General features: G+C 36.6%; 2 protein-coding genes and 1 long non-coding RNA gene across 4 annotated transcripts; 2 read left to right on the top strand and 1 right to left on the bottom strand.

Moving 5' to 3' along the window:
• Nucleotides 1–641: 641 nt before the first annotated feature.
• LOC120333989 (uncharacterized) lies at nucleotides 642–7094 on the bottom strand. The gene is made up of 3 exons (XR_013477643.1): nucleotides 6696–7094; nucleotides 3628–3748; nucleotides 642–950 (listed from the first exon to the last, which is right to left on the bottom strand). It is a non-coding gene; the product is annotated as an uncharacterized LOC120333989 (long non-coding RNA).
• Nucleotides 7095–8082: 988 nt separating this feature from the next.
• Nucleotides 8083–10541, top strand: LOC144425825 (uncharacterized). The gene is made up of 2 exons (XM_078115545.1): nucleotides 8083–8282; nucleotides 8806–10541. Exons 1-2 carry the CDS (start codon nucleotides 8213–8215, stop codon nucleotides 9138–9140), a joined length of 405 nt encoding a protein of 134 aa, XP_077971671.1. The 5' UTR covers nucleotides 8083–8212; the 3' UTR covers nucleotides 9141–10541.
• Nucleotides 10542–10805: 264 nt separating this feature from the next.
• Nucleotides 10806–27245, top strand: LOC120345646 (galactosylceramide sulfotransferase-like). 2 transcript variants are annotated; one of them, XM_078115543.1, is made up of 5 exons: nucleotides 10806–10960; nucleotides 21130–21342; nucleotides 21924–22179; nucleotides 24449–24609; nucleotides 25207–27245. In XM_078115543.1, exons 2-5 carry the CDS (start codon nucleotides 21182–21184, stop codon nucleotides 25829–25831), a joined length of 1203 nt encoding a protein of 400 aa, XP_077971669.1. In that variant the 5' UTR covers nucleotides 10806–10960; nucleotides 21130–21181; the 3' UTR covers nucleotides 25832–27245. The 2 variants fall into 2 exon arrangements, with proteins under 2 accessions (XP_077971669.1, XP_077971670.1); XM_078115544.1 differs by lacking the exon at nucleotides 10806–10960 and adding an exon at nucleotides 19884–20627.
• The last annotated feature ends 623 nt before the right edge of the window (nucleotides 27246–27868 follow it).

Below are 27868 nucleotides of genomic sequence, written 5' to 3'. Positions count from 1 at the left end.
TGATGCTGATAAACAAACGCGAAATTATAGTACCGGTACGGTACCTTAATCTAGCCATATTTAAACAATCGATCAGTCAATCCACTACTAGACTACTATTAGCCTACAGTGTTCATGTGGATTCAGATTGCGTTCAGCTAACGTTGCCAGTCAAGCAAACCAAAGCTTTGTTTGCTAATGTCAAGTGACCAGTACTAGATAAGACTTGGCTATAGCCTATAACGGTAAATACAGAAATTTAACGTTATCAGTAACCTAGGTATCGTGAGTCGTAAAAAAACTTCGTACAAGTAACGTGAGCTACGGTATTCTATCTCAACTAGCCTAGATACTTTTGATTTGCCAAACTTCAGATTTTGTCAAGCTTTGTTTGCTAACGTTAAGTGACCAGTACTAGGCCTAGATAAGATGGGTGTCCTGAAGTACGCCACTTTAGTGACACTCTAAATGAAAAAAGTGGTGATTCCCACCGAAAGATTTGGTTCACAAGGTTTTCTACTTCTTCCAACCTTTGGGTAGGTGTTTAACACTCCACCCTAACAACCCCACCCAAATCGATAGGAAGATCAACCTTATTGCAAGCCTGGAAACGTACTATAACCACCCAAAGGAAGCATAAAACCACGACAGGTTTTCAAGATTTAAACAATTTATTAAAACAGTAAATATTCGGCGAAATTGACTACTAAAGGTCGCAAATAAATACAGTCGTAATGAGAAAGTCAAGTTACGCCCTTTTTTTTTTTTTTTGAATGGGAATTCTTCATTTGGCAGGAGCAGTAGGCATGCTGTGATGAATGTCAAGCATTTCTGCTACCTAATGGTATTTGTAGATTCAAAATCCTGTAACAAAGAGTCCGTCACTGCCATTTCTTTTGTGTAATTGAAGCTTCCATTCGAACAGTGATCTAGTGATGATCCAGAGTTCCTCATTGGAATAGACTTACAATCTAAAAATACAAAAAAAAGATTAGATGAGTATGTCTTTTGCAGTAGAAAAACGGTCGCATGTTAACTTCGAACATATTCAATAAAAAATGTTTCCAACTGAATTGGAGTCCTTGTACTGGACAAGTAATTTTTGATAGTAATCTATAAAAGTGCTGAACAACACAGACTAGCTATTTTTTCAGTTTGTCTTCTTACCAAGGTCATATTGAAATAGACGAATTTTACTAAACTAAGTTATATCCCAATCCACTAGGGCAGTGGTTCTTAATCTTTGTGAGCCTGCCGAACCCCTGCGCTATTCTGCAAGCTCCCGCCGAACCCCATTGTACTGAACGATTGAAATTAGAAGCCAAACCGTAACGTCATAAAGCGGAAGCTAATTCTTGCAAGGTTATAGAATATGAACATTGTGATGAAACCTTAGATATCAATAACCATGTGGGAATAACCATTGTTTTGTCACAATGACGTTGGCGGCAGAATGAGCAGATGGTTTTTGTTGTATAAGTTATGCGGGTGAACAGGCGAAAACTGATAAAAAATAACTTTGAAAATCCGAAAGATGATAATTTACCACATAAACGTTGGTAGTTCAAGCAATTTGTTCTCAAACTTTAAACTGCGCTGAAATGCGAATAAAATCGTTTGCCAATTGTTTTATTTTACAGAAATAGAGATAGGATTAATTCGGCGCCATATCGAGGTTGTCCTGAATGGATCATAATAATTTCGGGTAAAGCTCTGCGATAAACTATTCCTTGTCGCAAATTTATCACCTAGTGAAATTCAAACACGCTATGATTTTGCATTCATTCACGTACAATTACTGCCTATCTTCGATTTATCCGTAAAATTGAGTTAAATTTTATTAGTACGGTAGAATATGAATAAGGGTAACACCAATTAATTGTTCCATTCAATTGTTCAAGTCATTAGTAATTAGTCATCATGAACTATAGTTATTTTTGCATAATTAGTATGCAGGGTGATAAAAAAGTCTCATTATATGCAACTGTTTCAGAGCACCTTCGTCGAACCCCTGGAACAGCTCCACCGAACCCCATGGGTTCGATCGAACCCAGTTTAAGAACCACTGCACTAGGGCTAGACATAAGTAATAAGTATTGATTCTAACTCTTCATGATTTTAAAGCATAGAGTGATATCATCATACATCTACATATAGGCTATATAGAATCAAAAAATTGTAATGGTGATGGTGACATTATTTCATTCATTCTCAACACTGTATTTTACACCCAAATACAACGCACTAGATTTAAAAACATGTACCATTATTAGACTTGCATATCGCCGGATGAGAACATTAGGGGCCTAAGTCACATTTTTGGAAAATTCACCTTTTTTCAATATTTTGGGGTTTTGAGCCATGCTGTACAACAGGGGTCACCAAACTACGGCCCGCGGGCCGGATCCGGCCCGCGGCGTCATTTTATCCGGCCCGCAATAACACGCAAAAATGGCTAAATTTTTTTCCAAGGAAGATTTCCCCGATCATCGTCTTCCTTGTTTATTTCGTAGCATTGACCAACCAGCAAGATGCAAAAAAAACGTGACGTAATAAAAAGCCTCTTCGCATCTAAACTCAGATAACTTTTGTCATCCTGACAGATTTCCAGTCGTGGTTGTAAACAATACTTCGTTTTTTCGACTTTGAATGCTATTCGTTAGTTTTTGATTGTGTTTCGGAAATTTAAGTATGAATCAAATAAGTCAACTATCATTTGAATCCTTAGGAGTTGTAGTTTTAATAGTAGTAATAAAACATTAGTCTAGAAATAGCTGTGAAAAAATAGGCTCAAATTCTCTACCGGTACGCAACGTTTTCTGCGAAAGATGCACTTGTACACTCGTGGCGCGTGCTTCAGAAATGTAGAATATATATTGTTAAATAAATTAGATGAATTTCCCAACTTTTGTGAATTTATTTTATTGCATTGACAAAAATATTCATCCGGCCCGTTTCAACCCAGTTTGAGTCATACCCGGCCCGCGGTCAAAAAAGTTTGGTGACCCCTGCTGTACAAGGTGGATGGTCTTGAAATCCTGAATTTCTAAATAATAAAAATTTCAGCTAGACCTAGGACTATAATATTTTGTAGAAGTTAAGAACAGAATGGGCCTAAGTCCAGCTTAAATTTTTATTATTGAGAAATTCAGGATTTTAAGACCACCACCTTGTAGAATGTAGAGCATGGCTCAAAACCCCAATGCTTAGAACCCCAAAATATTGAAAAAAAAAGAGTCCTAAGTTTCAGTATGATGAGCATGAACATCAGAAATGAAATGTCCGAAACTTACATCCCTAAAAAATTATTCAGTGCAACTTAGGCCTTAGTCACCCTGTTTTACTTTGCATCCCATACAAAAAATTCAGAAGTTGTTGAGAACAGAATGGGCCAAAATCCTTTATGGGGGTAAAAAAGCTGGAAGAAATTGAAGCTGAAGTGCCAAAATATATCGATTACAAAGATATTCTCATCCACACTAAAATAACCAGAGCTCAGGTATTTATTAAGTGTGAATATTTAGGAATTCAAAAATAAAAAAATTACAAATTGTTTTTTTGCATTTTTCTCAAAACTCGAAATTGTGACTTAGGCCTGTTCTGTTCTCATCCGGCGATATATTTATTGCATAAAATAACAAGACTCACCTATGAGTTGTTCACTGCAGCACTGCTCATCTGCTATTTTTCTCTCATTTAGTTCCTCTGCTATTATCTACTTGTAAGTCCCAATACTGTGATCATCTTCATTTTCAAGAAAATCAACACCCTGAATAGAAAGTTATGTCTGTATGTGCTCAGTAGGGTACTAACAAAATGTATGATAGCTGTTAAAATTGTGTAATTCCAAGTTAAGCACGAAAGAAAAATAAATTGTTCCCGCTCGACTCACCAAACATGTTATAAACAGGTAAATAAGTAGGGATGGGCAATATAGAATACCGAATCCGGAGGATTCGAATCCCAAAGTATTCGAATCCAACGGGATCCGATAACAGGATTCGGTTTCCGCCTCTCCGGCGCCAAGCGTCAATTTTTGTATTTCGGGTTTCTAATTTATCAATTATAGACGAGCGTTTTTCTCGCGTGGAAATCTCTCTCGTTTAATTAAACTTGCGTCTGCTCGCAAAGAACCCGTAAATCGGTAAACATCAAACACTGTAAAAATTTCAATCGGCATATTCAGGACAAGAAGTCAGTAATATAACCTCACGGCGAGGACTCGTTATTGCACCATTTTTGTGTTTTCCTTCTTTGCTATCTAGCTAGCGTTATTTGTGCCGACTTACTGGTGATATTCCGATAATCTGAATGCAACAATCTTTAATTGTTTACAGACGTGCCTTGCCTCATTTTAAATTAAATGATTTTTCGCGACCTACGAGTTTTCCCAAAAAAATGATGCACGTAAACCAAAAGCCAGGCGTTAAATGATATAACATTACTCGCCATTAATTTAGATCAAATATTATTTACGATTTCATTATACCATTTTCCGAAATACAAAGTTATATCGCAAAACGCGAACAACTGTCACATTTAAATTTCACTCTCAAAAGATTACATATTTTTCGGTCCGTTTCTATCGTTCAAGATATACGCACATTTGATCGAGTGTCTGTAGTATTTTAGTCGCCGATAAATTTTGAAAAAAGTTGCCACATCTGGCGAAGATAGTGACGTATTGAATTTGAGTAGGGCTAAGTCTGGGTAGATAATGATTAATGATAACATTTCTATCGTTCAAGATAGACGCACGTTTGATCGAGTGTCTGTAGTATTTTAGTCGCCGATAAATTTTTGAAAAAAGTTGCCGCATCTGGCTAATATAGTGACGTATCGAATTTGAGTAGGGCTAAGTCTGGGTAGATAATGATTAATGATAACATTTCTATCGTTCAAGATAGACGAGTCTGTAGTATTTTAGTCGCCGATGAATTTTGAAAAAAGTTGCCGCATCTGGCGAAGATAGTCCCGTATTGAATTTGAGTAGGGCCAAGTCTGGGTAGATAATGATATGTAACGATAATCATAGAAAATGAGTTCGTCTTCAGATGTTATTACCTAATAACTAAGTACGAAATCGCGTTTACGGGAACAACTTGGTTTTACGTGTCTTGCTCTCACAGAATAAAGGGTTGATTTTAATTGATAGTGGTTAAATTTTATATTTTACAACGGCGCATAGGTTGCAGTGGCCACACGCTGGTTCAGCATCTAATTAATTCTCAGCGGGTATGTTTTAGTATACTCGGCAGACTTACATTAATAATGATTTAACGCCGTTTCATGTCTATTTTGTATTTAACCGCTTACTATTAAAGTGTGTAAAGCGTATCTTAATTTAGCATATCAGTATTTATTAGTATTTAGGGATTACATACATTTGGAATAATTGAAGGCAAAAAATATTGTAATATTCCTAAATTTTATTGTCCTGGGAACTGCCTGTTTAGTATCAAATGAAATCCAATGTTCATGACATTTTCAAATAGATAATACATTTATAGTAAGTAATACATTTGTAATTAGGAAATAAAAAATAGAATAGGATTCGGTATTCTGGATTCGATTCAACTATTCTAGAATATTCTAGAATAGTAAATTATTCTACATTGCCCATCCCTATAAATAAGCCCAATACAGCAATAGACTGTACAGAATCCTTTTGGCAAGTTTGGCAAATCAAAATTAGTTGAGATAGCTCCCGTTACTGGTACAAAGTTCAGAAGTTGGACTCGCAATATAAGTTACTGATAACGTTATATTTCTGTATTTATATAGTCTTATCGGGTCTCCTGAAGTACCGGTATGCGCCGCAAGTACTTCTAGTTGGCCTGGCTCAACAATATTTACATATGTAATTTCTAACCCCCACTGTGCCCCACATGCAGACATGACTACGTCATCCAAAACTTACATCACTGCGAAGTCGCAATGACGTAATACGGCCCTCAAAAGTATACGGATGGTTGCACAGACAATCATCCGAAGTTGAGCAAGCTAGCCTATTTCTTGTCGAAACGATATCGATACAGCGATAAAAGAGAGATCGCTGTACAGATGTCATTTCGGACGATCGTAACTATACTTTAGAAAGCTCTATTACGCGATGGTGATGCAGTGATGTAATTTCCGGATGACGTAGTCATGTGGCAGTGTGGAGGTTAGGAATTAGATAGGCCTATGCAAAAATTGTCGAGACAGGCCAACTATAAGTACCTGCGGCGCGTACCGTACTTCAGGACACCCATCTTATCTAGTCCTAGTACCGGTACCGGTCACTTAACGTTAGCAAACAAAGCTTGACAAGATCTGAAGTTTGGCAAATCAAAAGTAGACTATCTAGGCTAGTTGAGATAGAATACCGTAGCTCACGTTACTGGTACGAAGTTCAGAATTTATGACTCACGATATAAGTTACTGATAACGTTAAATTTCTGTATTTACCATTATAGGCTATACCGGTAGCCCAGTCTTAGGCCTATCTAGTACCGGTCACTTGACATTAGCAAACAAAGCTTTGGTTTGCTTGACTGGCAGACTGGCACCGTTAGCTGAACGCAATCTAAATCCACATGAACACTGTAGGCTAATAGTAGTCTAGTAGTGGATTGACTGATCGATTGTTTAATTATGGCTAGATTAAGGTACCGTACCGGTACTATAATTTCGCGTTTGTTTATCAGCATCAACTTAATAATTCGAAATCTTACCTGTACCAGCAAGCTTAAACCTCCAGACCTCTCCACAGAATGGAAGTTTTCCACATATTGTAGCTTGAGACAAGTTCAACACAAACTGTGCCCACCCACTTATTCTATCTATTGAAAATTGGAGTTGTTTACCGCAGACAATCTGTTATGCACAGAGTTTCATCGAAGCCTCGGCAGAGTGATAAGTCAAGTCACCGCGCATAAAAATATTTGAAACGATTTCAGCCAGTAGCGTTCACATCGATATCATGTGACATGACGCGTTCATGCATTTCCACCAAGTTTAGTAGAGAAAATGTTCGGTAACACACCATGTGAGTGCATTAGCACGGTGTATATAAAATTATGCAACGAAATAAGGCGGAAAATTTATTACTACACCCCAATGGAGGGGGTGGAAATGGCAAATATCCTCTTTTTCTGTTAAGACTGTATATACTATAAAGATAGGTATATAAAATGACATTGGGTATGTATGCATATTAGATTGGCTCTATAGGTACACGCACGAGCTGGGTGCATGTGCCTATGGCATTTGCTGTATATACGTATTTGGTTGGCTCTATTTGTGTTGGCTGTATGTGCATATTTGGCGCCTCTATGTCCTATATGTACATAAATTGGCCATATATGCATATGATATCGGCCTTTATGCGTCCTTAGTTGGCTCTTTTCAAATATAATTTAGCTATATACGCATATGACATTAACGGTATATGTATATGGCATTAGCTGGATATGTATATTTGATTGGCTTTAAATGTACATAAATGGATTTACATATATATATATATATATATGTGTGTGATTGGTTTTTTCTGTATACCACCTTACCAATCTCATCGGTTCGTTTAGAGTTCACGCCGGGTCAAAATTTTTAATTTCTGTATCTATGATAAGCACTTCAACATTTTTTATTCAAAGCATGATCACTGAAAAAACATGACAAATATTTTTCTTTCACATTAAACAAGTCTATTGTTAAATTATAATAGGATTTTGAATTAAGTCGTACTTATCAGTCTGCGGTGAAGGGAAATAAATTTGAGTGTTTGTTCCACAGTTGTCAAGTGCTGAAATACAATGGTGCTCATGCGGCATTCTCGTTAAGAAAACCTTTCAAAGTTAAATATTACTCGAACAGTACTCTGTATTCGCATATCGCAATTCACAATGTATATTTTGACTGAATAAAGAGTGTGACAAGATCTTGTTGTTTATGGTTGAAAGCACTTCTATGAACGTGGTACTTGAACGCACTTGAAGAACTTGAAATGAAGACATGTGTGTATGTTGTTTTGTGTTTCGACTGTCGAAGAGATTTGATTTTGGGACAAAGACAAGTAGCTTGGTTTGTTAGAAGATTTAAAATAGAAAAAATGCTGACATTTTATTTCGTTCTATTTTAGAGAATAAATACAGAACCTATTTTACTTTTCTTCGCTTTACTGTCGAACAATCTTTGTAGTAAAATCGATCGTCTTGCTGGACAAGATATCTTGGTAATTTGGACAAAAATGGCAAAGCAATTTCTTTACGCATGTGCCGTGGTATCAATGATTCTTCTTGTTTCGGTGTCGGCTTTTGGTAAGATGATGATTTAGTTAAATTTTCAAACTACTTTCAAGGACGAAATTCAAGTTCTATTATGCATTGACATAGAAAATATCAAAAAAATATTTATTCTTATTTAATGCTTACTGGCTAATAATTCTCACATATATTATTCTTAAGTGTATTAATTTCACTTAGCAAAGTCTGTTAGAATCAGATCATGCATGTTTCGGTGAAGCAAGCGCAATTTAACGAAATTTAGCATTAGTAAAAGTTAAAGCAAATTTATATATAATATGTAAGAAGATATTACAGAAAAAGTCTTCAACTATTACAAATAACTTTGATAAAATACCCACAGGATAGAAAGCCGACAATTGGACACTATCTCTATAAACAACGTGCACGTGCTTACATTTTTGTCACATGATATCCTATTTCTTATATATTTTAGTTTATTCGATACGTTAAGCTTGATACCCAGTTGATACCTATTATAAATATAGCTTAATTTTTTCATATTACTTTTTTACAAATCCGATTATATTCTTTTCAGATGTCGCTTCATTCGTGTCAGGCACTATATCTCCAGCCATAAAAAAAATTGAACTAAATGCTCCAAAAACTGCCAAGTTGCATATTGACAGTCAGATTGATTCATTAGGTCCATTGGATAGAATTATAGTCGAGGACGAAATTATTCGAGACATCATCATCCACTCTGGTTATCACCGTCGAAAGATTATTGCTTATTACATGCTTAATCAATTTGATTCAAAGGCATATTCAGCGTCTTCAATAAAAGCCTCTATTAAAAAGGAAATGCCTTATATTAAGGGCGCTTTTCGGATGAAATGGAAAGTGTTTGTAGATGAACTGGGCTTTCACTAAACTCAAAGTCAGAAGCATGTTTCCCTAAAATTCTATCTTTTTATTGTTGACAATATAAATCCAGGATTCTCATTTAAAATTTGCTTTTAATTTGTTAACAATATAACGTTTCGATTTAGTGTACATTTGTTCTCAGATTAGTGATATTTAATGTTCATTAAATTTTAAATAAATTGTTAATTTTAGGAAAACTTGTTTCTTAATTCAATAACTTCTTGCAACGAAAGTAACGCTTGTTATTCTGCTTTGATGTGCAACTGGGCATTTCCAAAATTTCTTTTTCAAAATTCAGCTCATTTAATGTCATTATTACGACAAAATCGATTAAGCTCTCATTTACAGCTCAATTTCCGTATTTTATAATTGAATTGGGACCTTTTGTACAAAGCCCCATCAAAACAAACTACTTCGTTCAAAATAAGAAAATTAGTAATTATCAAGATAGGATTTGGATTAGGAATGCAGATTTCGCTGAAAATTCAAAACTAAATAACTACTAATTTATTTTTATTTTTTTTCAAGTGTTTAAAGTATTTTTACATTAGTAGCGGGAGCTTTGAACAAAAGATCGCTGAATAAATAAAAATAACGACGAGTTAAAATAATCTTATTCCAATAGTGCTCAAACTTTGATAGTGTGATTATATCACGGAAATATATTCTAGATTCGGCTATAATTTTGTGTTCATTTGTTGTCAGATGCAGTTTTCATCAGTTTTTTTATTATTTAAAGGTTAAACTTATTATCGTCGCTGTTGTAAAACCACAATGTTAGAACCAATCTCAGGCTCGTGTCGATTCAATGACAGGCTGTTTTTCACACCTGCAATGTAAACAAGGCTCTACAAGAGAAATTGAAGAATAAATAAATTGTTACTAATTTGTTTTTGAAGATACTTTAATATACTTTGAAAATTGAAAACATTTGATCCTTCAAAATCTAAACTGCACAAATATTACGCTTTCTGCTATACTTAGTCGATAATTTACGTAGGATTGAGAGATTGCGTTTTTTTTAGTTAAAAAGTGGCCATGTTCCGCGCAAAAAAGCCGTCTTATAAAACATATTTATTAAAATCTCACAAGTAAGTATATATATTGTGCTCAGTGGGAATGAAACTTATAGAGACATACCAGTAAGCTATATCAAAAATTCAATATCTTGTCAAATGACAATGAACCTGACAAGAATATTGACACAATTCGACGTACAAACACTCCATATTATGATGATAAAGAATGAATATTGTAGACACAATATAGTGTGAAAACATTCTATATTTTTTTAAGAAGGGTGGAACCTTAAATAAATAATATAAAGTAATATAAAACATTTATTATTTTTCCAAGGAGAATAAAACCTTTAAACGCAATGAGCGTGACAAAATAAAAGCTGCGTTCTATGAACTACAATAAATCTCTATATTAGTATATTTATTTATTTATTTTTTTTTTGTATTCGTTACTTTATAGGGATAATCTTGTTATTTTGTTAGGCTTTGACTGTTGTTTTTAATATTAATAATATTCATTCTAATATGATTTATCTATGTTCCATACTTGATTAGTACGTTTTCATTTGTTGATAATTAGTATATAACCTACGCAATATTACTGATATTTTATTCCATTCGGATCATATTATTTCGGCAATAAAGACTTTGCATCGTTAAGTTGTCTGACAGGCTGGGGAATTGGTGAAGGCGCCAGAGCTGGTATTCGTCGTCTGACGACAGAGGAACCGTTATCCTCCAACCAACAAACAAGTTAGCCGGAATATACAATTAAGGCTATAATTTCACTACTCTGGAATCGCTAAGGTATTTCTACTTGTCATAAATTACGAAATCATTTGGAGGTTTTCAATTTATACAATAGCAATTGAGGAATCTTGAAAACCTAACAGATACGATTGTCAATGACATAGAAATTCATACCAGCAGTTTGACAGAGTCGTACGTACACTGAGCTTTTTCCAAAAATTAGAAAGCATTAGTAATATATGTTTTCTGTATTCTCTTCTTATACTTTGCCATTGCAGGTTTTTTGAATATTTTCTCAGAGTATTTGCGCTAGTTGGCGCTTATATACGGACTGGTTTAAATGCTTTGGCATGACTAATTTTTGATTAATGTAACTAAACTGAAAAACTTCTTTTAAGACAAAATAACCGTTATTTGGCCGTTAGTTGGACAAAAACAGTCAATTTATAATATTAAGGTTGAACACTCCAATAATTCAAACTAGAATATCGTTCGGACGCCGAAGTATTATCGATCGAAACTGCGGTTTCGATTTGTGACTCTATAGTGACACCGCGTGTCCCATCACTACTTAATTAATACCTCGCTAATTATTATACGACATAATTCATCCAAAATCAATAAGCTTCTGGTCCGAGATATGATGAATGCAGCACATGCAAATTTTGGAGCAGATTCAGCCTTGCCTTCGTGAGATATCGCGTGCATGTAACAGACAGGCAGACAAACAGACAAATACCTATCAACATACTTACCGATCTAAAGATCGATAAGTAATAAGCTTGTTTACTGCAATTTCGGAGAAAAAATATCCAGTGAAAAGCACGGTAACATAGTGGTGTCTCCAGCGAGTTCGAATAACGAGGAATATATTTTTTTTTTCCTGGTAGGTGTCAATGGTGGCAACCTAAATTTTCTAAATTGAAAAGCGTCTATAGAAAATACCAAATATAAAACGGAAAACATCATAAGTTTTGTTTATGATGGTCCGCGACCGATTAAAAACGCTTTTTAGACATTGCAAATCGCAAAATTTCAGGTGCTACTGTAGTATAGGTATCTGGGCATTTTCCCTTAGGATTCCTTGCTTTTCTGCCTCCACAATGGTACAGTACTGGAGCGCAGTAAGTGTTGTACGAACAGCTCAGATTTGTCGAATTCACAAAAATACGAATCAAAACGCGGCGATGTAGCTCATACGTAAAAACAAATGACTAACTAATCCCATACCCGACATGGAATGGTAACCGGACGAGAGGCCGTGGTTCGCCATATGGTTAAGCCCACTTATCGGCCTTCCTCTCCCCGGGATAAATATGTAAATCCAATCCTATCGTAGAACAAAATATATTCGGGCATTTTACCACGAATTTCTGTGTCCACAGGTTGCCATTATATTTTCTGAGTAGTGTTGTGTTCTTAAGTCCCTTTTATTTGTCAGAAATACACGAGTATAGACGTTGTAGCAACACCCTTTATTGACCAACTCAAACCAACGACTGGCCGGGAACTCCGGCCAAGGACATAACGTGTTAAGTAAATCGCATGAGCAGTCATGCTATTTATGACGTAATAAATACACCACATCACCTCCCTCCTAAAACTAAGAATTGTTAGTAACATGATTTAAAGCTGACAATGATATGAAATGACGTAGTAACCAGAGTTTTACATTAAAACAATTTAAAATTGAAATCTATCTGGTCTCCTTCTCTGCCGAAGTGGATAACGTCGTTCCATGTCAGTTGTCGACTTTGGAGTTGGTGTCGGATTCTGCGATTCGTCTGTTTCCGGTGTCTGGTCGATGGGAGAGTTCGGTGGTGATAACTCTATGTTTGGAGACGGCACTGGACTTTTGGATACTGCACTGTCTGTTGCATCTAGCTCCTTACTTGCAGGCTCGTCATGTTCAAAATGATCATCTTCAGATTCAAGCAGTTGCTCTTCATATCTATGTTCTTGCTCGATCTTCAAGTCAGATTTAATAATCTGGTCTATATGCCCCTTCCAACTAACATTAGGAGCAACACTGACCATATAAGTCAGTGGACCTATTATTTTTGTTATTTCACCACGTTTCCATTTCGAATTCCCACGGTAATCTCTAACGAGGACTGTTTCACCAACGCTAAATGATCGCAGAGTTTTGTTACTTTTCGTCCGCACTGTATATTGTTTTTCCTCAACACGATTACGAATGTTAGGTTTGATCAAGTCCAAAATAGTACGAAGACGTCGTTTACAGAATAATACAGAAGGTGCCTCACCTGTTGTGCAATGAGGAGTATTTCGATACCCCAGTAAAAAATCATCCAAATGTAAGTCGAATTTGTTGGCATCATTAACTGAGCGCATAGCGCGCTTGAACGTTTGTACAAATCGTTCGGCAGCGCCGTTAGATGCTGGATGATAAGGTGCAGATTTCTTATGCTTGATGCCATTTGCTTTCAAAAAGTTCGCAAATTCATGTGAAGAAAATTGAGGCCCATTGTCACTCACAAGATATTCCGGTAAACCATATCTAGCAAAAAGACTTCTTATGACACGGATAGTACTATTGGCGTTAGTTGACGACATTTTAATAACTTCCGGCCATTTTGAATATGCATCTACTACTATTAAAAACATCGCCCCCTTGAATGGCCCGGCAAAATCTACATGGACTCGGATCCATGGTGCTTGGGGCCACTCCCAGTGGTGTAGAGGAGCTTTCGAAGGTTCATTTTGCTGCATTTGGCAGTCATTGCAATTTTTAATCATATTTTCTATGTCTTTGTCTAATCCTGGCCACCAGAAATAACTTTGAGCCAAAGATTTCATTTTCACAATTCCAACATGACCATCATGCAATTCTTTTAACAAATGTGATCTCAGAGAATTTGGTATGATTACTCTTGAACCCCACATCAAACAACCATCATGTGCCGTTATTTCACGTTTATGAAAATAGTAGGGCTTGATACTGGGTTTTTGTGACTGGGACAACGACCACCCTTTCATTACAGAGTCATATACTTCCATTAAATCAGCGTCACAACAAGTTTGATTTCTAACCTGTTTGCACGTTATCGGCAGAGAGTCACAAATGGCAAAGCTGTTTACTGTAGCATCGGTAATATCGTCTTCAGTTTCGTTCTCTTGTGCTTGAAGCGGCATTCTAGATAACCCATCTGCGTTACAGTGTTTTGCCGTTGGTTTAAATTCAATTTCATAGTCCAAACCTGCTAGAAACAAAGCATATCTTTGTAACCTTGCAGCTGTTGTAACAGGGATACCTTTGTTTGGATGGAAAATAGACGTTAGAGGACGGTGATCGGTAACTAGAGTAAATTTCCTTCCACATACGTAACAATAGAACTTTTTGACTCCCCAAATAATTGCAAGGGCCTCTTTCTCTATTTGTGAATATTTCCTTTGTGTCTCGGTAAGCGATTTTGAAGCAAAAGCTATGGGACGTTCGGAACCATCTTTCATTACATGAGACATTACCGCCCCGAGACCATACTGTGAAGCATCACATGCCAGTTTTAAAATTAATGAAGGATCATAATGAGTTAATACAGTGCTCGAGGTCATAAGCTTTTTGGCTTCGAGAAACGCTTTTTCGCAGTATTTAGTCCACTTCCATCTGCAATTAGCCCTGAGCAGACAATTTAAAGGATACAGTACAGATGACAAATTCGGAATAAATCTTTGATAGTAATTAACCATGCCAATAAACGATCTCACTTGACTGACATTTTCCGGCCTCGGAGCGTCACGAATCGCTTTAATTTTAGCATCCGTTTTGTGAAGCCCGTTACAATCAACTTTGTATCCACAGAATTCAACGCTGTTTTTAAAAAATTCAGTTTTACTTTTATTTACTTTGAGATTATATTGTTGCAAACGCATAAGAAGTTTTTCAATATTGTCCAAATGTTCAATGTTATTATCACCCGTTGTTAACATGTCATCAAGAATACATTTGCTTCTTGGAACCCCGTTTAATATTTGTTCAATTGTTCTTTGCCAAATAGCCGGGGCGGATGCTATGCCAAATGGAAGCCTATTAAACCTATACAATCCCTTATGAGTATTAATTGTCAGCAATTCCTTCGACTCCTCTTCAACCTCTATTTGTAAATATGCTTGTTTCAAATCTATTTTGCTAAACTTTTGTCCTCCTGCAAGAGATGTAAAAAGGTCATCTATTGTTGGTAATGGATATTGATCTACACAAAGAACAGGATTTACAGTCACTTTAAAATCAGCGCAAAGTCGTATTTTACCGTCTTTCTTAAGAACCGGAACTATTGGAGTAGCCCACTCACTAAAAGTGACTTCGGTAATTATATCATCACGTTCAAGTCTTTCCAATTCCGCCTCAATTTTAGGCCGAAGTGCAAAAGGTACAGGCCTGGGAGGGAAGAATTTAGGTATGGCGCCCTTTTTCAAAACCAGTTTAGCTTTTGTCCCTTTTATACAGCCTACGTCATCAGAAAATACATCACTGTACTTTTTTACCAAATGTTTCAATCGAGTTTTGGTTTCGGGGGAACAGACTGGTTCTGTTGCCTCACGTATATTGAAAATCGTTCACCAGTCCAATTGAATTTGATGTAACCAATCACGCCCAAACAAACTAGGACCGTTTGTGCTTGCCACGTACAATCTGGATTTACAACTTTGGCCATTAATTTCTATATCGACTTTAAGGACACCCAATGGATATATCTTTTCCCCGGAATAAGTCTTCAAGCAAATTTTTGTATTATTCAAACGAATATGAGACAAATGTGAATCGTAAACATTTTTAGAAATGATAGACACAGCCGATCCGGTATCTAGTTCCATTCTTAGTGTTTTCCCACTGATAATCGGAAAAAGCCAAATTGCACCATTTTTGTTTCTAAGTACGCTATTTATACGTAAATTACCAACCTCTATAGACGACGAATCCGACGAATTCTCCAAGTTTGGACTATCACTGCTGTCGTTCTCCATAACATTTGCACTTCGTGCTTTATCATTATCGCGTCTGACATTCCCCGTCCTTTCTCTGGACAGCACTGGCTTACGTCGTGTGCAAACCTGTTGAATATGACCTCGGCGGCCGCAGTTAAAACACTGGAAGTTTTTATAACGACAATTTTTGAAATCGTGTGCAGTTTTACCACAGTGCTTACATTTTAAGGTATTAAACCGTTGCTTTCTAGAAAAATATTGCTCCTTCACCATTGGCATAACACTGCCACTTGATATTTCGGCCACATCCTTGTTGACCAATTCCATTGACGTTGCAATTTGAAATGCCCTTTGAAGATCTAATTTTTCCCCATCTTTTGCCATTAACCTTTTTCTAGTAGCCTCATCGAGTATACCAAAGATTAATCGATCGCGTATGAAATCATCCCCCAATGGACCGAATTTACACCCCTCAGACAATTTTCTTAGCTCTGCTGCATATTCACGAACCCCTTCAGAAAACTTCTGATCTCTTCTGTGTAATGCGAACCTTTCCACAAAAACGGAACGTTTCGGTTTTAAATGATCTTGCAAGGTTTTCTTTATAACATCATATGTTTTGGAACTAGGCAAGTCGGGTGCCAAAAGATTGTGTAGTATTTGGTAGGTTTTAGTAGGCAAGTTTGCAATTAACGTTGGTACCTTTTTCTCATCGGCAATATCATTTGCAATAAAATACTGTTCTAATTGCTCACAATAAAGTGGCCAATCACTCCCATCATATTGAATCATATTCTTAGCCATTTCTTTGATTTACAGGGAATTTGTTGCGCGGTCCCGCATATAAACAATAACAGTGTCTCACCAACGTCTTTGCAATCGCTCTAAATTTACGATTCATCAACCTGTGTGTATCCCATCTTCGTCGCCAGTTTGTTGTGTTCTTAAGTCCCTTTTATTTGTCAGAAATACACGAGTATAGACGTTGTAGCAACACCCTTTATTGACCAACTCAAACCAACGACTGGCCGGGAACTCCGGCCAAGGACATAACGTGTTAAGTAAATCGCATGAGCAGTCATGCGATTTATGCCGTAATAAATACACCACAAGTAGTATTGCTTTTATTTCGTCAACACAACCGCATATATAAAATGATCACAATTAAATTAATATTATAGCAAGGCGATGAATATTTTTTAATTTTTTATTTACTAATATACTTTAATTATATTTTCAATAAGTACCAAATCAAGTGTTACTTTCTGGAAATTTAAAGCAGATGGTAGGAATTTTCTAACGGCGATAAAAAATTTGCAAGATCTCAAAAATATGTATCAAAACTAAATATAATCGGGCAATAGATTATCACATTATTATGTTCGTAGATTGCCTTGGCATTTTCAAGAAGTAATGCTTTCATCTTGTCATAAGTCGACGCAACCGCGAGTGACCATGCATGAACACAATTGAATTAAAATAGAAAGACATTTTAAATTCTCGTCGTTGTCATGGATTGAATATTGTGCGATAGAAAAGGCCAATTATACATTAAAAAGTCGGCTCTTTTAACAAACGCGTAATTGGGGCAAATTTCTGATTTTGAAATTCGTTAAAATTCTGTTGTGTTTGGTTTTATTACTTTTTCACACACATTACGGTCGCAATAAACGCACGATGAGTCCGCGAAGGTTTTCGTTGGGGAGAAAATAAGGTTGGGAAATGCCGGGTTAAGCATTCCGCTCGCCACCTCATCTCTGATTACCCTGCTTAGGCTCGCAGGTTCGAATCCCACTCGGGAGCAATTATGTGCGAGAGTATTGCTGGACTGAACAAAGGTGACGCTGCTTGATAACCATCTCTGATTTATCGCGTCTCCTTTCACACTGAAATGCAATTTTTTCCTAATTTTGTTCGTCAATGTTTACATTCGGTTTGTGATAAAATAAACTACTGACTGACTGACTGACTGACTCACCACCGCTGTAGGGTGGTTCACGTAACTGCTGGTAGGTTAGGGCTTCTTTCACTATCAAGTCCATGCAGATTACAACGCTAACTAATCCCATACTCAACATGGACTGATAACAGGACGAGGGGCCGTGGTTCCCCATATGATCGAGCTGTTTTATCGGCTTTCCTCTCATGGGATAAATATGTAAATCTTAACTATTGCGTCATCAACGTGTGATCTCGGTAATCTCAGTTTCTAATCCCATTGCCACCACATCGCCAAGAGTGTAGTAAATTGATCTTTTCAAACTATCGTATCCCCTTGCGCAGCAGTGGCTTGATTGTATGAGTACGTCAAATGAAAACGATCGCGATAATAACCCTAAATGAATAGCACGACGACAATGAGTTAATAAAAAGCGGACGCGACGGCATGGTTATAAAAAAGTGTAAAATATAGGACATTTATATGTAAATATGTGTAAAAATTAATTGTGGGCTGTCAATTTGGAAGTTCTCGATGTGCCAATCACCGCTCTAAGTAGCCGTAGGTATGACATTATAAGACAAAAACGATAGAAAAATGTTTGCAGACCCCTTATAAGGATTACACTATTTGTGCACGTTGACACTCTGCTCGATTTCCAGTACGACCTATATTTTTTATTCCAATTAATATAAACGGCCTCAACATTTACTGCATAAGAAATGAATTCTATATATACGCAGAAATACAAAATTTCATCATAATGATGTGAAATATAGCTCACGACCAGCGGCGGGGTTTAAAATTTTAAGGAGTTCTCTTTTGTACCGAACTTACTAAAACATGTTCCCTCATTTGAGAAAATATATGTGTATCACTACGTAGACTTGAACAAGATACTCTTCACACAAATTTGATACATATCTTTCGAATCGCTAAATATAACACTAGTTGTCAGCTGTGGTGCACGTATAACGTCTAAAGTAAACCAATGAACGAGAACAATTTCGCTGATTATCACAGCATTTCAAGAATGGGTTTGCGGAATCCATCCTGTGGAATCCTGGAATTCATCACTATTTATACAAGGGTGAAACAGGCAGGACAAGTTTGGGACAGGCAGGGAATATGGAGCAAGCAGGGCAGGTGTGGTACGAGCTGGAAAAATGTGAGACGAGTAGGCCGAGTTTAATATACAAGCAGGATAAGTGAAGGACGAGCAGTACAAGTGCGAGTCAAACAGAACAAATTTGGGACAGGAAGAGCAAGCATGGGGCGGCAGGTGTGGTACGAGCTGGACAAATTTTTGACGAGTAGGACAAGTGTAAAGCAATACAAGTATAATATAATACAAGTATTAGTCGAGCAAAGCAGATGTACTACAGGCAAGAAATTGCTAATATTAAATAAATCGCGTCAGTAAGCATAAGCGTTAATTTTGGCCTGTCTGTCAAGCATTGGGATGACAAATGCAAGAAAATAATGATGAATCAATAATTTATAATGTATGGTTTATTGCACTGTCAGCTGTTTAACCCGGTAATAGAAAATATATTGTTTATTATTCAGATCTAGAATTTGAATTTCTTTAACATACTATTTCCGTTACTAATCCAAAATTGGAAAAGGATTACCACTCGTCTACCAAAACGAAAATAAAGAAATGGAGATAAGGAAAAATTCAGGTGCTGCTAATTGTATATCTCAATGGTTCTCAATCATTCGTGGTCCATTTTCATTACCAACTTTCATACGAACGTATCGGACCGTGACGACTGCTGCCAGACACAATTTTTACCTTACTTAGTAGTATAAAACTGACGCACCCTTCTTCGCAACGAGCGTCCTCTCAAACAGCACAAAAAAACGTAGCTGGCAGCATCGGTCAAAGGTCATGAAAGTTGGTAGTTGCATAAAAATTCGGTGGTCAATTGTCATGCCAAGGAGAAACAACAAGAAAATTTCCGCAAAAAAAACTTTCACTTCAATAATTAGAATAAAATTAACAACACGGTAGCAAAATAAAGTATCATCATTCATTGCTATACTACAACTGCAAAATTTACTTACAGTGACACAAATGAACTAAATTTATCAATAAATCTAGCAATTTTGAATATGTTTGTGGACCACCTGAAAATGTTTTTGTAACCCAGCAGCGGCCCATGGCCCACAGGTTGAACTTCCATGCTATAGCTTCTTTTCGTGGATGGTATTTCATACGACAGTTAAATAAAACCTCTGTACTCAAATATGTATAATTGAATTGACTGTAAAGTTACAGATTTTGGATTATATTTTGGTATATTTAATGGAAATTTCAACAGTAACCATTTTGAATGTTTGAGTCATAATTTTGCAACACGTTCATTGTTGTATATCGGAAGTTGACAACAAACTTCCTATGGTATCTCGACAATGTTAGGGGATGTGTAACTTTACTCAATTAGTCAATAAAACAAGAATTTGAAGATTTGAGAGATAAAATCAGACAGAAAGGTTTGGAAATAAATAACTCGGATATGACAAGTTATTTTAGTTCTTACCATAAGAAGACGTACTCTGCCTATTATTCCTTTATTCACAGTGTACCCTTTCTAGTAATCTTAACTAAAGAAATTTTCAATATCAAAAGTTCTTTTCAAGAAGCGCCTGTTGTGGGGAATTCTTCACCGGTCAGCAGCTGTTTTCCTGACCGTATTGGCATGAGCTGCTTCAAGTCTCATCCAAATCGTCATTTCACCTCAGCGTAACGCACCACCCTAATCATTAATCAGAGGTGGGCACTGTTTTTAGATCAGGGGCCAAAAATTTTGCCCACCTGGACTGGCGGACCATGTAAGTGTGACGTAAAACGTTACTTTTTTGAGCAATATTTACAGTGTTATAAAGGCAGAAGTGGAAAACAGTAATCCTCGCGCCAAAACTAAAGTTAATCGCAATCTCAGCAAATTCATTGAACAAATTAAAACTATAACATCAAAATGTGGTTTCAGTTTGGTTGTGGCAGCATCAGGCGGGCCATATTGAGTTCCCAACGGGCCAGGTTTGGCCTGCGAGCTGTAGTTTGCTCATGTCATACCCTAATTCTATACAGTTTTAGTATCTCTTCAGCATTTCAGTGATCGAAATTCTGTTATTTTGGTTAATGCAAGACTGTCCTTATTTATTTTTTAATTCAAAATACAATGCGATTCATCTGTAAACCTGCACAGTTTATAGAATTTGTTGACGCCATTTAGCTCAGTTCAAACCTTTTATTCAATTTGAAAACGATACAATTCCGTCGAATATATCATGAATATTTAATAGAATTTATCTGCAACATTTATTCTACTAGATTGCGACAATTCTACCGCATTAGACGTAAGGTGTATTGAATAAAATATAGGATGGAACATTTGAAAATGAAAACCAGTGCAAAGAATATTTTGATCGCTGTTTTCTTCTTATCAAGTCTGATGCTGTTAGTTATCTACCAGGATAAAGTAAACCTGCGATGGAACGAACGAAATCAGGATATTTCCGTCATTCGTAATATTCAAAGCTCTACGTAAGTTATATTTTCAAGTATAATTTGAAGACACATTTGAAACATAGCTTGGTCTTTTTATATGGAAACACAGATTCGGGCAGTCAGTCGTAGTAGACCTGGCGGTATTGTCATTGAAAATTATTCACGCCTTTGCTGACGCCATTATAGTAGAATTAATAGGAATTATCGTTCTTTATGATATATCCGCCTGTTTCGGGGCAGATGAAGTACTTTTTTTTATATCCTCGGGCATTAGCCGAATATTGAAGGCAATGGATCCTCCCCATGTATTCCTTGCTGCCACCACGCCAGTGAGGAGATATGTTTAGATCTTCACCCCGTTTACAACACACTTTATGATAAATAATATTGACGCAAAGACCGTTAGACTCCTAAGAAAACTAAACAAGAAAAGATTACAAGTAATACAACGCGCTTGAAGAGCGCAGCGAAAAAATGGCTACACGAATAAGATAGGTGACATGTAATGAAATATAAGGAAACCACAAATAAACTAGCGTTGAGTTTTTTCGCAATACTTTGGCTGCTGAGTCACAATTTCCTATCACGACACAATTCATTTTTGTTCTTTGAAACAGGATCGTAAAATCAAGGGCTCTAGTTCCAAGGCAAAATGTGATGTTTCTGAAGACGCACAAGACTGGAAGTTCAACACTACAAAATATACTCGTGAGATACGCTGAAGAAAATAACTGTTTCGTCGGGTTGCCGCGAGGAGATATTTTATTTGGTTACATGACTGGAACCTCGTTTCAAAAATCCATGATGATGCCGGTGCCTATTTCAAAAAATGTGAGCATGTTGTTGCATCACATGGTGTTCAATTATACAGAAGTAAGTTTCTTTTATAACACTTTCTCACACCCTTCGCTCTAACAGCGATTCTCAAACCTTTTAAGCCGCGCCCTCTTTTTTAGAATTTGCCAAGTTTCGCGCCCCACCTCAAAAATAACTAACAATAAGCTACAAATAACAGATAGTAGGGTGGAAGTATGTTTTATTGAAAAAAAACGTTGAAAATACGTGGATGGAACGTAAATATTCTAAATAAAGAAATGTAATAACCCAAAATAAGGCGGTAAAGATCAAATCCAACAAATATATTTATTTTTATTCAGCTTCACGCCCCTCAAAAAATTTTCTACGCTCCCCTTGTGGGGCGCTCCTTACCGTTTGAGAACCACTGGGTCTAAGCCAGCGTTTCCCAACCTTTTTTGGTCGCGGACTATTTTCTCACCCGCGTAAACCTTTGCGGACTCAAAGTGCGTTTATTGCAACCTGTGCGAAGAAGCAATAAAATCAAATACAACAGAATTGTAACGAATTTCAAAATCGGAAATTCGCCACAATTACGCGTTCGTTAAAAAAACCAACTTTTTTAATGTATAATTGGCTTGCTGTCGCACAACATTCAATCCAATGTCTTTCTATATTAATTTAATTGTGTTCATGGTAACTCGCGGTGAAAGCATTTCTTCTTTAAAATGCCAATCGGCAATCTGTGAACATAATAATGTGAGACTATATTGACCGATTATATATATTTAGTTTTGTTACATATTTTTGCGATCTTGCAAATTTGTTATCGTCGTTAGAAAAATCTCACTATCTGTTATAAATTTCGAGAAAGTACAACTCGATTCAGTACTTAATAAAAATATATTTAAAATATATTAATAAATGAAAAATGAATATTCATCGCCTTGCTTTATTATTAATTGATTTATGATCATTTAATCTGCGATTGTGTTGGCGAAATAAAAGCAACACTACTCAGAAAATATCATGACAATCCGTGGACACAAAAATGCGTGGTAAAGGGCCAGATTATATTTTGTTTTGATTCCTATTTTTGTGAATTCGACAAATCTGAGCTGTTCGTACAACACTTACCAGTACTGTATCAATGTTGAGGCAGTAAAGCAAACAATCCTAAGGGAGGATGCCCTGGTATACGTATACTAGGGTAGCACCCGAAATTTTGCGTTTTGCAATGTCTAAAAAAGCGTTTTTAATCGGTCGCGGACCAACATAAAACGAAACGCATGGTGTTTTCCGTTTTACTTTTAGTGTTTTGTATTGCCGCTTTTCAATTTGGAAAATTCGGGTTCTTGTGTGTTTTCGTCGAAAATTCGTGAGTGAGTTGTGAAATCCAATCGTTTGATTAAGCGACGCGCATAAGTGCAAGTGACCTGTCGTGTCGCCTGTTACCAAATTTTCGAATATTAAATTGCTATTCTAATAGTTGAATAATCGAATATATGCCCAGCCCTACTCAGTAACCAGTAATTATTGACTCGATTAATGTTATGAGAATAAACTTGCTTTTTATGTTTTATGTAAATTCCAACGTAAATTAGCTGATAGTCAAGTCCCGCAAAATCGTTTGCGGCTCGCACGAATTTCTGGCTCGTTGCGGACTCATTCAAACGCTCCGCGGACTTGAGACTGCGGACTCGGGTTGGTAAAAACACTGGACCCTAAGCAAAGCACCATACAACCATTCACTGATATCCGACGATATGTAAGAATCTACTATTATTTGGACTAGCCAGAATCTTTCCTATTCATTTGAGACCGCGGACTCGGGTTGGTAAAAACACTGGACCCTAAGCAAAGCACCATACAACCATTCACTGATACCCGACGATATGTAAGAATCTACTGTTATTTGGACTAGCCAGAATCTTTCCTATTAAGCATTGCCTCCCCAATTTATCTGAAGCTGGGTAAGGTGGAGGAAATGAGATCTGCGATTCCAGAAAAGTTAAGTATAACGGTTTACCGCCAGACCATTGACCCTTAGAAAGTTTGTAAGTTCTTACCTTACAAGATGTAATTCATAACTTCATGCCATTATCCGGCGCAAGCATGTCGGAATATTCTCAGCTTGGCTTATACTTGCTAATTTTCACCTGGGTGAGATGGCGAGTACAAGATTCAAACTCCATACCTCCAATATGTTTTACACTGTTAAAGCCATGCAATCTAAATGCTGTTACTCTCAAACGATAACACGTTTTAATGTAGGCGTTATCTACTGAATTTTGTGATAAAACAAATAATCAAAATTTTTTTATATTCCCTTTGGTAAAATTTTCAGGTTTCATCGATTCTCCCTTCTGATACCGTTTATATTACAATCTTGCGTGATCCCGCAACTCAATTTGAGTCCGTTTTCAAATATTTCAAACAAGACGTTGAACCATTTAATCGAGCTGAAGGCAAAAGTGGATTGAAAGATTTTGTTTCCGACCCGAAACAGTAAGTATTTGATAACTTCGTCTTTTCTGTTTTTTGCTTGCGCATTTCAAAAAATGTGGCGCTATAATAAATAAAGCGTCTGACTTCTCAATCGCTCCTCATAGTAGAGCTATGCGAAACACAACAACACTGGATGGTACTGGACACGAGGTGTAACAGTGAATCGTTTTGTCAAAGTGTTGTTGGAGAAAAAGCTGTCAATCTGTGAAACTAACAGAACAATCATTCTACATGATGAATTTGCTTCACAAATTCTTAGGGATTTACCCCATGGATAATCAGCCATACAGCCGTGAGAATTACAACGCGTAATGAAAGTTTTTATTAAATGGATTACTCATTTAATATATTGGAGTAACATTTGTGCTATTTACCCATTCGAGTTGTTACCTCGTCTATACGTTTTGCAGGATCAGGTTCTTGTACAATAAAATAACTAACTGAAAAATCCTAATTAATTGAATTATAAACATTTTGCTTTTCGCGCTTTAATGATACTTTCATGCCGGTTGCTTGATTAATCGTGGCCACCGCGCCTTATGCTTAAATCTTAAAGCAGTCTTGGAAAAGATCCATCAATGTATTTGTTTATTTTAGATATTTCAACGGGAAAGGCGACGGTAGATTTTGGTGGGTCGCTAAAAATGGAATGTTCTTCGATCTGGGATTCGATAATTTATCTGATGACGAAAAATATATCCAAAAATCAGTCGCAAAAATTGAAGGAATATTCGACCTTGTTATGATTTCAGAATATTTCGAGATTTCTCTGCTTTTACTGAAAGACTTGCTCCATTGGGACATAAAAAATATGGTATATTTATCAATGAACGCAAGAAATCAATCAGACGTGGAACACGTGACTTCTGACGTCATAGATCATATAAGAAAGTGGAACAAAGCTGACTACACGATGTATAGATATTTCAATGAAACATTCTGGCGTCGGGTAGAAGCTTACGGAAAAGACAGACTTGAACACGACCTGAAAGAATTTAAAAAATTACGGAGAGAAATTGAAGAGCTTTGTGTCGAAGATAAACTCGTGAATAGTAAAGATATTGCGGACAAGACTTACAAAATGTTCACGCCCACCGGGGTCAACGTTACCCAATATAAGTTGAAAGAACAAGCACAAAACAATGCGCTATGCAAGGGGTTAATATACCCCGAATACGTTTGGTATAAAAAGTTAATAGAACAGCAATATCCACCACAATAAGATCAGACTGATACTTGGGCCGCCTAACTACGAAAAGTCCATGCCGTATTTTCTGAAGCAACTGTAATTTTATATCAATTCAATGCGAATCATCTTACGATCGTTCACGTTGTGGACTTTCACAAATCTGTAGCGTTTTTAAAGATAGTTGCTGGTTCCAAACAAAGTCGGGTACTCCCGTAGTATGTAAACCAAGATGGCGGACACCGCAACGTAGTATGTGTACTAGGTTAGGGTTAGGTCCTAATTTCCCTTCATTTTTCCTTATTTTATTTCTATTACGAGTTCGGGGACTAGCCAAGTGAATCGCGTAGTATCGGTACCTGAAATTAGGGCCCAACCCTGACCTGGTACACATATATGCCACGTTCCGGTGTCCGCCATCTTGGTTCGCATACTACGGGAGTACCCAAGGCCGTGGAAAAGCAGCCACCGATAAGTGAAGCCCTCCTATTCTTAGAATTCCAGTGCAAGATTGCCTATCCAATTTATTACACACCGGGCACGCGATTTAAACTAGAGATGTATAACATGCGATACCCCAAAACAGTGGACCCAACTTTTTATGTCTCGTGCCCTTTCGAATGCTTTTAGAACTGATGGCGACCCCGGTTAGTCATTGCAGTAGTATTTATAGCGTTATTTATATTGGTAAATTCCGAATCACATTAGGTTCAAACAATTCAAGCTCAACAAGGTCAAATTGCCTTAAAGCTAATAAGAATGAAAATTTTTTTTGTAAAAAGAAATATAAAATTATTTGCGACCTTCCATTCAACTGCTTCGTGGTCTTTGTTAGGGTGGGGTTGCCAGCCGTCCTTTATTTCAAAGGACAATCCTTTAATTAGACTTTTCGGTCCTTGTCCTTTTTAGCATTTAAAAAAGATGCTTATTGTCTTTTATTCTTTCCAACGACGTTTTGCCCGATAGTTTATTATAGCACCGTGTTTGATATTGTCTTGATCTTAAAAATCGCCTCCGTTTCTGTAGTTGTAAGCTTTTAAATAATTTTTTCAGTTTCCATTTAGTGCGGCTCAAATAGCCAAAGAACTAACAATTTTATTAACATTTCAAATAGTAATTTTCCGAAAATGGCAACACTCTAAGATTTGAGTAAATTCTAGTTCAATAACTGAAAATTCCACGTATAATTGGTCTCTATGACGTTCGCAATCCAAAAATGCTGTTATTGTAAATGTTTGTGTAATCATAGTATGTTATAGAAAAATATAACTTTAAGAATTAAAAAATTATGCAAAATTAGAGCTTGTTTGGGTAAATGTTCCATAAACATTAAATGAAAAACACATGAAGATTTTTTTAATTTATCTTTTTAGCCTGTATATGATTTTTATTTCATTGTTTTATATTGTTCTTTCTTGCAAGTTACAAAATAAATGATGACGGTAATCTATGTCCTTTATTGAAACTTTTCATAGTTGGCAACCCTAGGTGGGGGCTCCCAGTTGGGAATCATTTTTATCGAGAAAGAAAGTTGGTCGGCTAGATCACATGGTGAATGAAGACCGTCGTTTGCGACGAGACTGGCCGACTCCAATGTTCCAGAGTGACGGGATATGTTCCGATCACGATTGCCAATACAGAACTTTTAAAACAGAATCTAGTTGAGTTTAGGTTTTTAAAAAGTCACATTTCATGATACGCTGTACTGTTAGGCATGTAAAATGGTCCCGTTGCAATTCCAATTCTGCGTCAGCATTTTTGGTTAAAGGATACATTTGGTCAAGCACTCTTGTGATTGCAAAATTTACCTCCAATCCAGGCAAAAATTACACCCAAATTAGGTACTCCCGTAGTACGTGTACCGTACTAGGTTAGGCCAAAGTTTATTATAATTTTTCCTATTTCTATTACGAATTCGGGGACTGTTTGTGCCAGTCAAGTTAATATACCCTCTGCCCATAGGCTTCCGTCCATTTACACAACTTAAGGTATAGTAGGCGTACAAATTAACCCTAACCTTAATTGTAGGGTTGACAGAATTATGATATTAGATAAAACAACGAAAGTGGTGTT

This window comes from Styela clava, chromosome 8 (assembly GCF_964204865.1).
Source record: "Styela clava chromosome 8, kaStyClav1.hap1.2, whole genome shotgun sequence".
Taxonomy (NCBI): Eukaryota; Metazoa; Chordata; class Ascidiacea; order Stolidobranchia; family Styelidae; genus Styela; species Styela clava.
Note: the sequence above shows the minus strand (reverse complement) of the source record. Positions and strands in the feature narration are given on the sequence as shown.

Coding starts and splice junctions, on each gene's coding strand:
- LOC144425825 (XM_078115545.1), top strand. CDS start 8,213: ATGGCAAAGCAATTTCTTTACGCATGTGCCGTGGTATCAATGATTCTT. Junction 8,283..8,805: donor TGTTTCGGTGTCGGCTTTTG/GTAAGATGATGA, acceptor TATTCTTTTCAG/ATGTCGCTTCATTCGTGTCA.
- LOC120345646 (XM_078115543.1), top strand. CDS start 21,182: ATGGAACATTTGAAAATGAAAACCAGTGCAAAGAATATTTTGATCGCT. Junction 21,343..21,923: donor CGTAATATTCAAAGCTCTAC/GTAAGTTATATT, acceptor TCTTTGAAACAG/GATCGTAAAATCAAGGGCTC. Junction 22,180..24,448: donor TGGTGTTCAATTATACAGAA/GTAAGTTTCTTT, acceptor TAAAATTTTCAG/GTTTCATCGATTCTCCCTTC.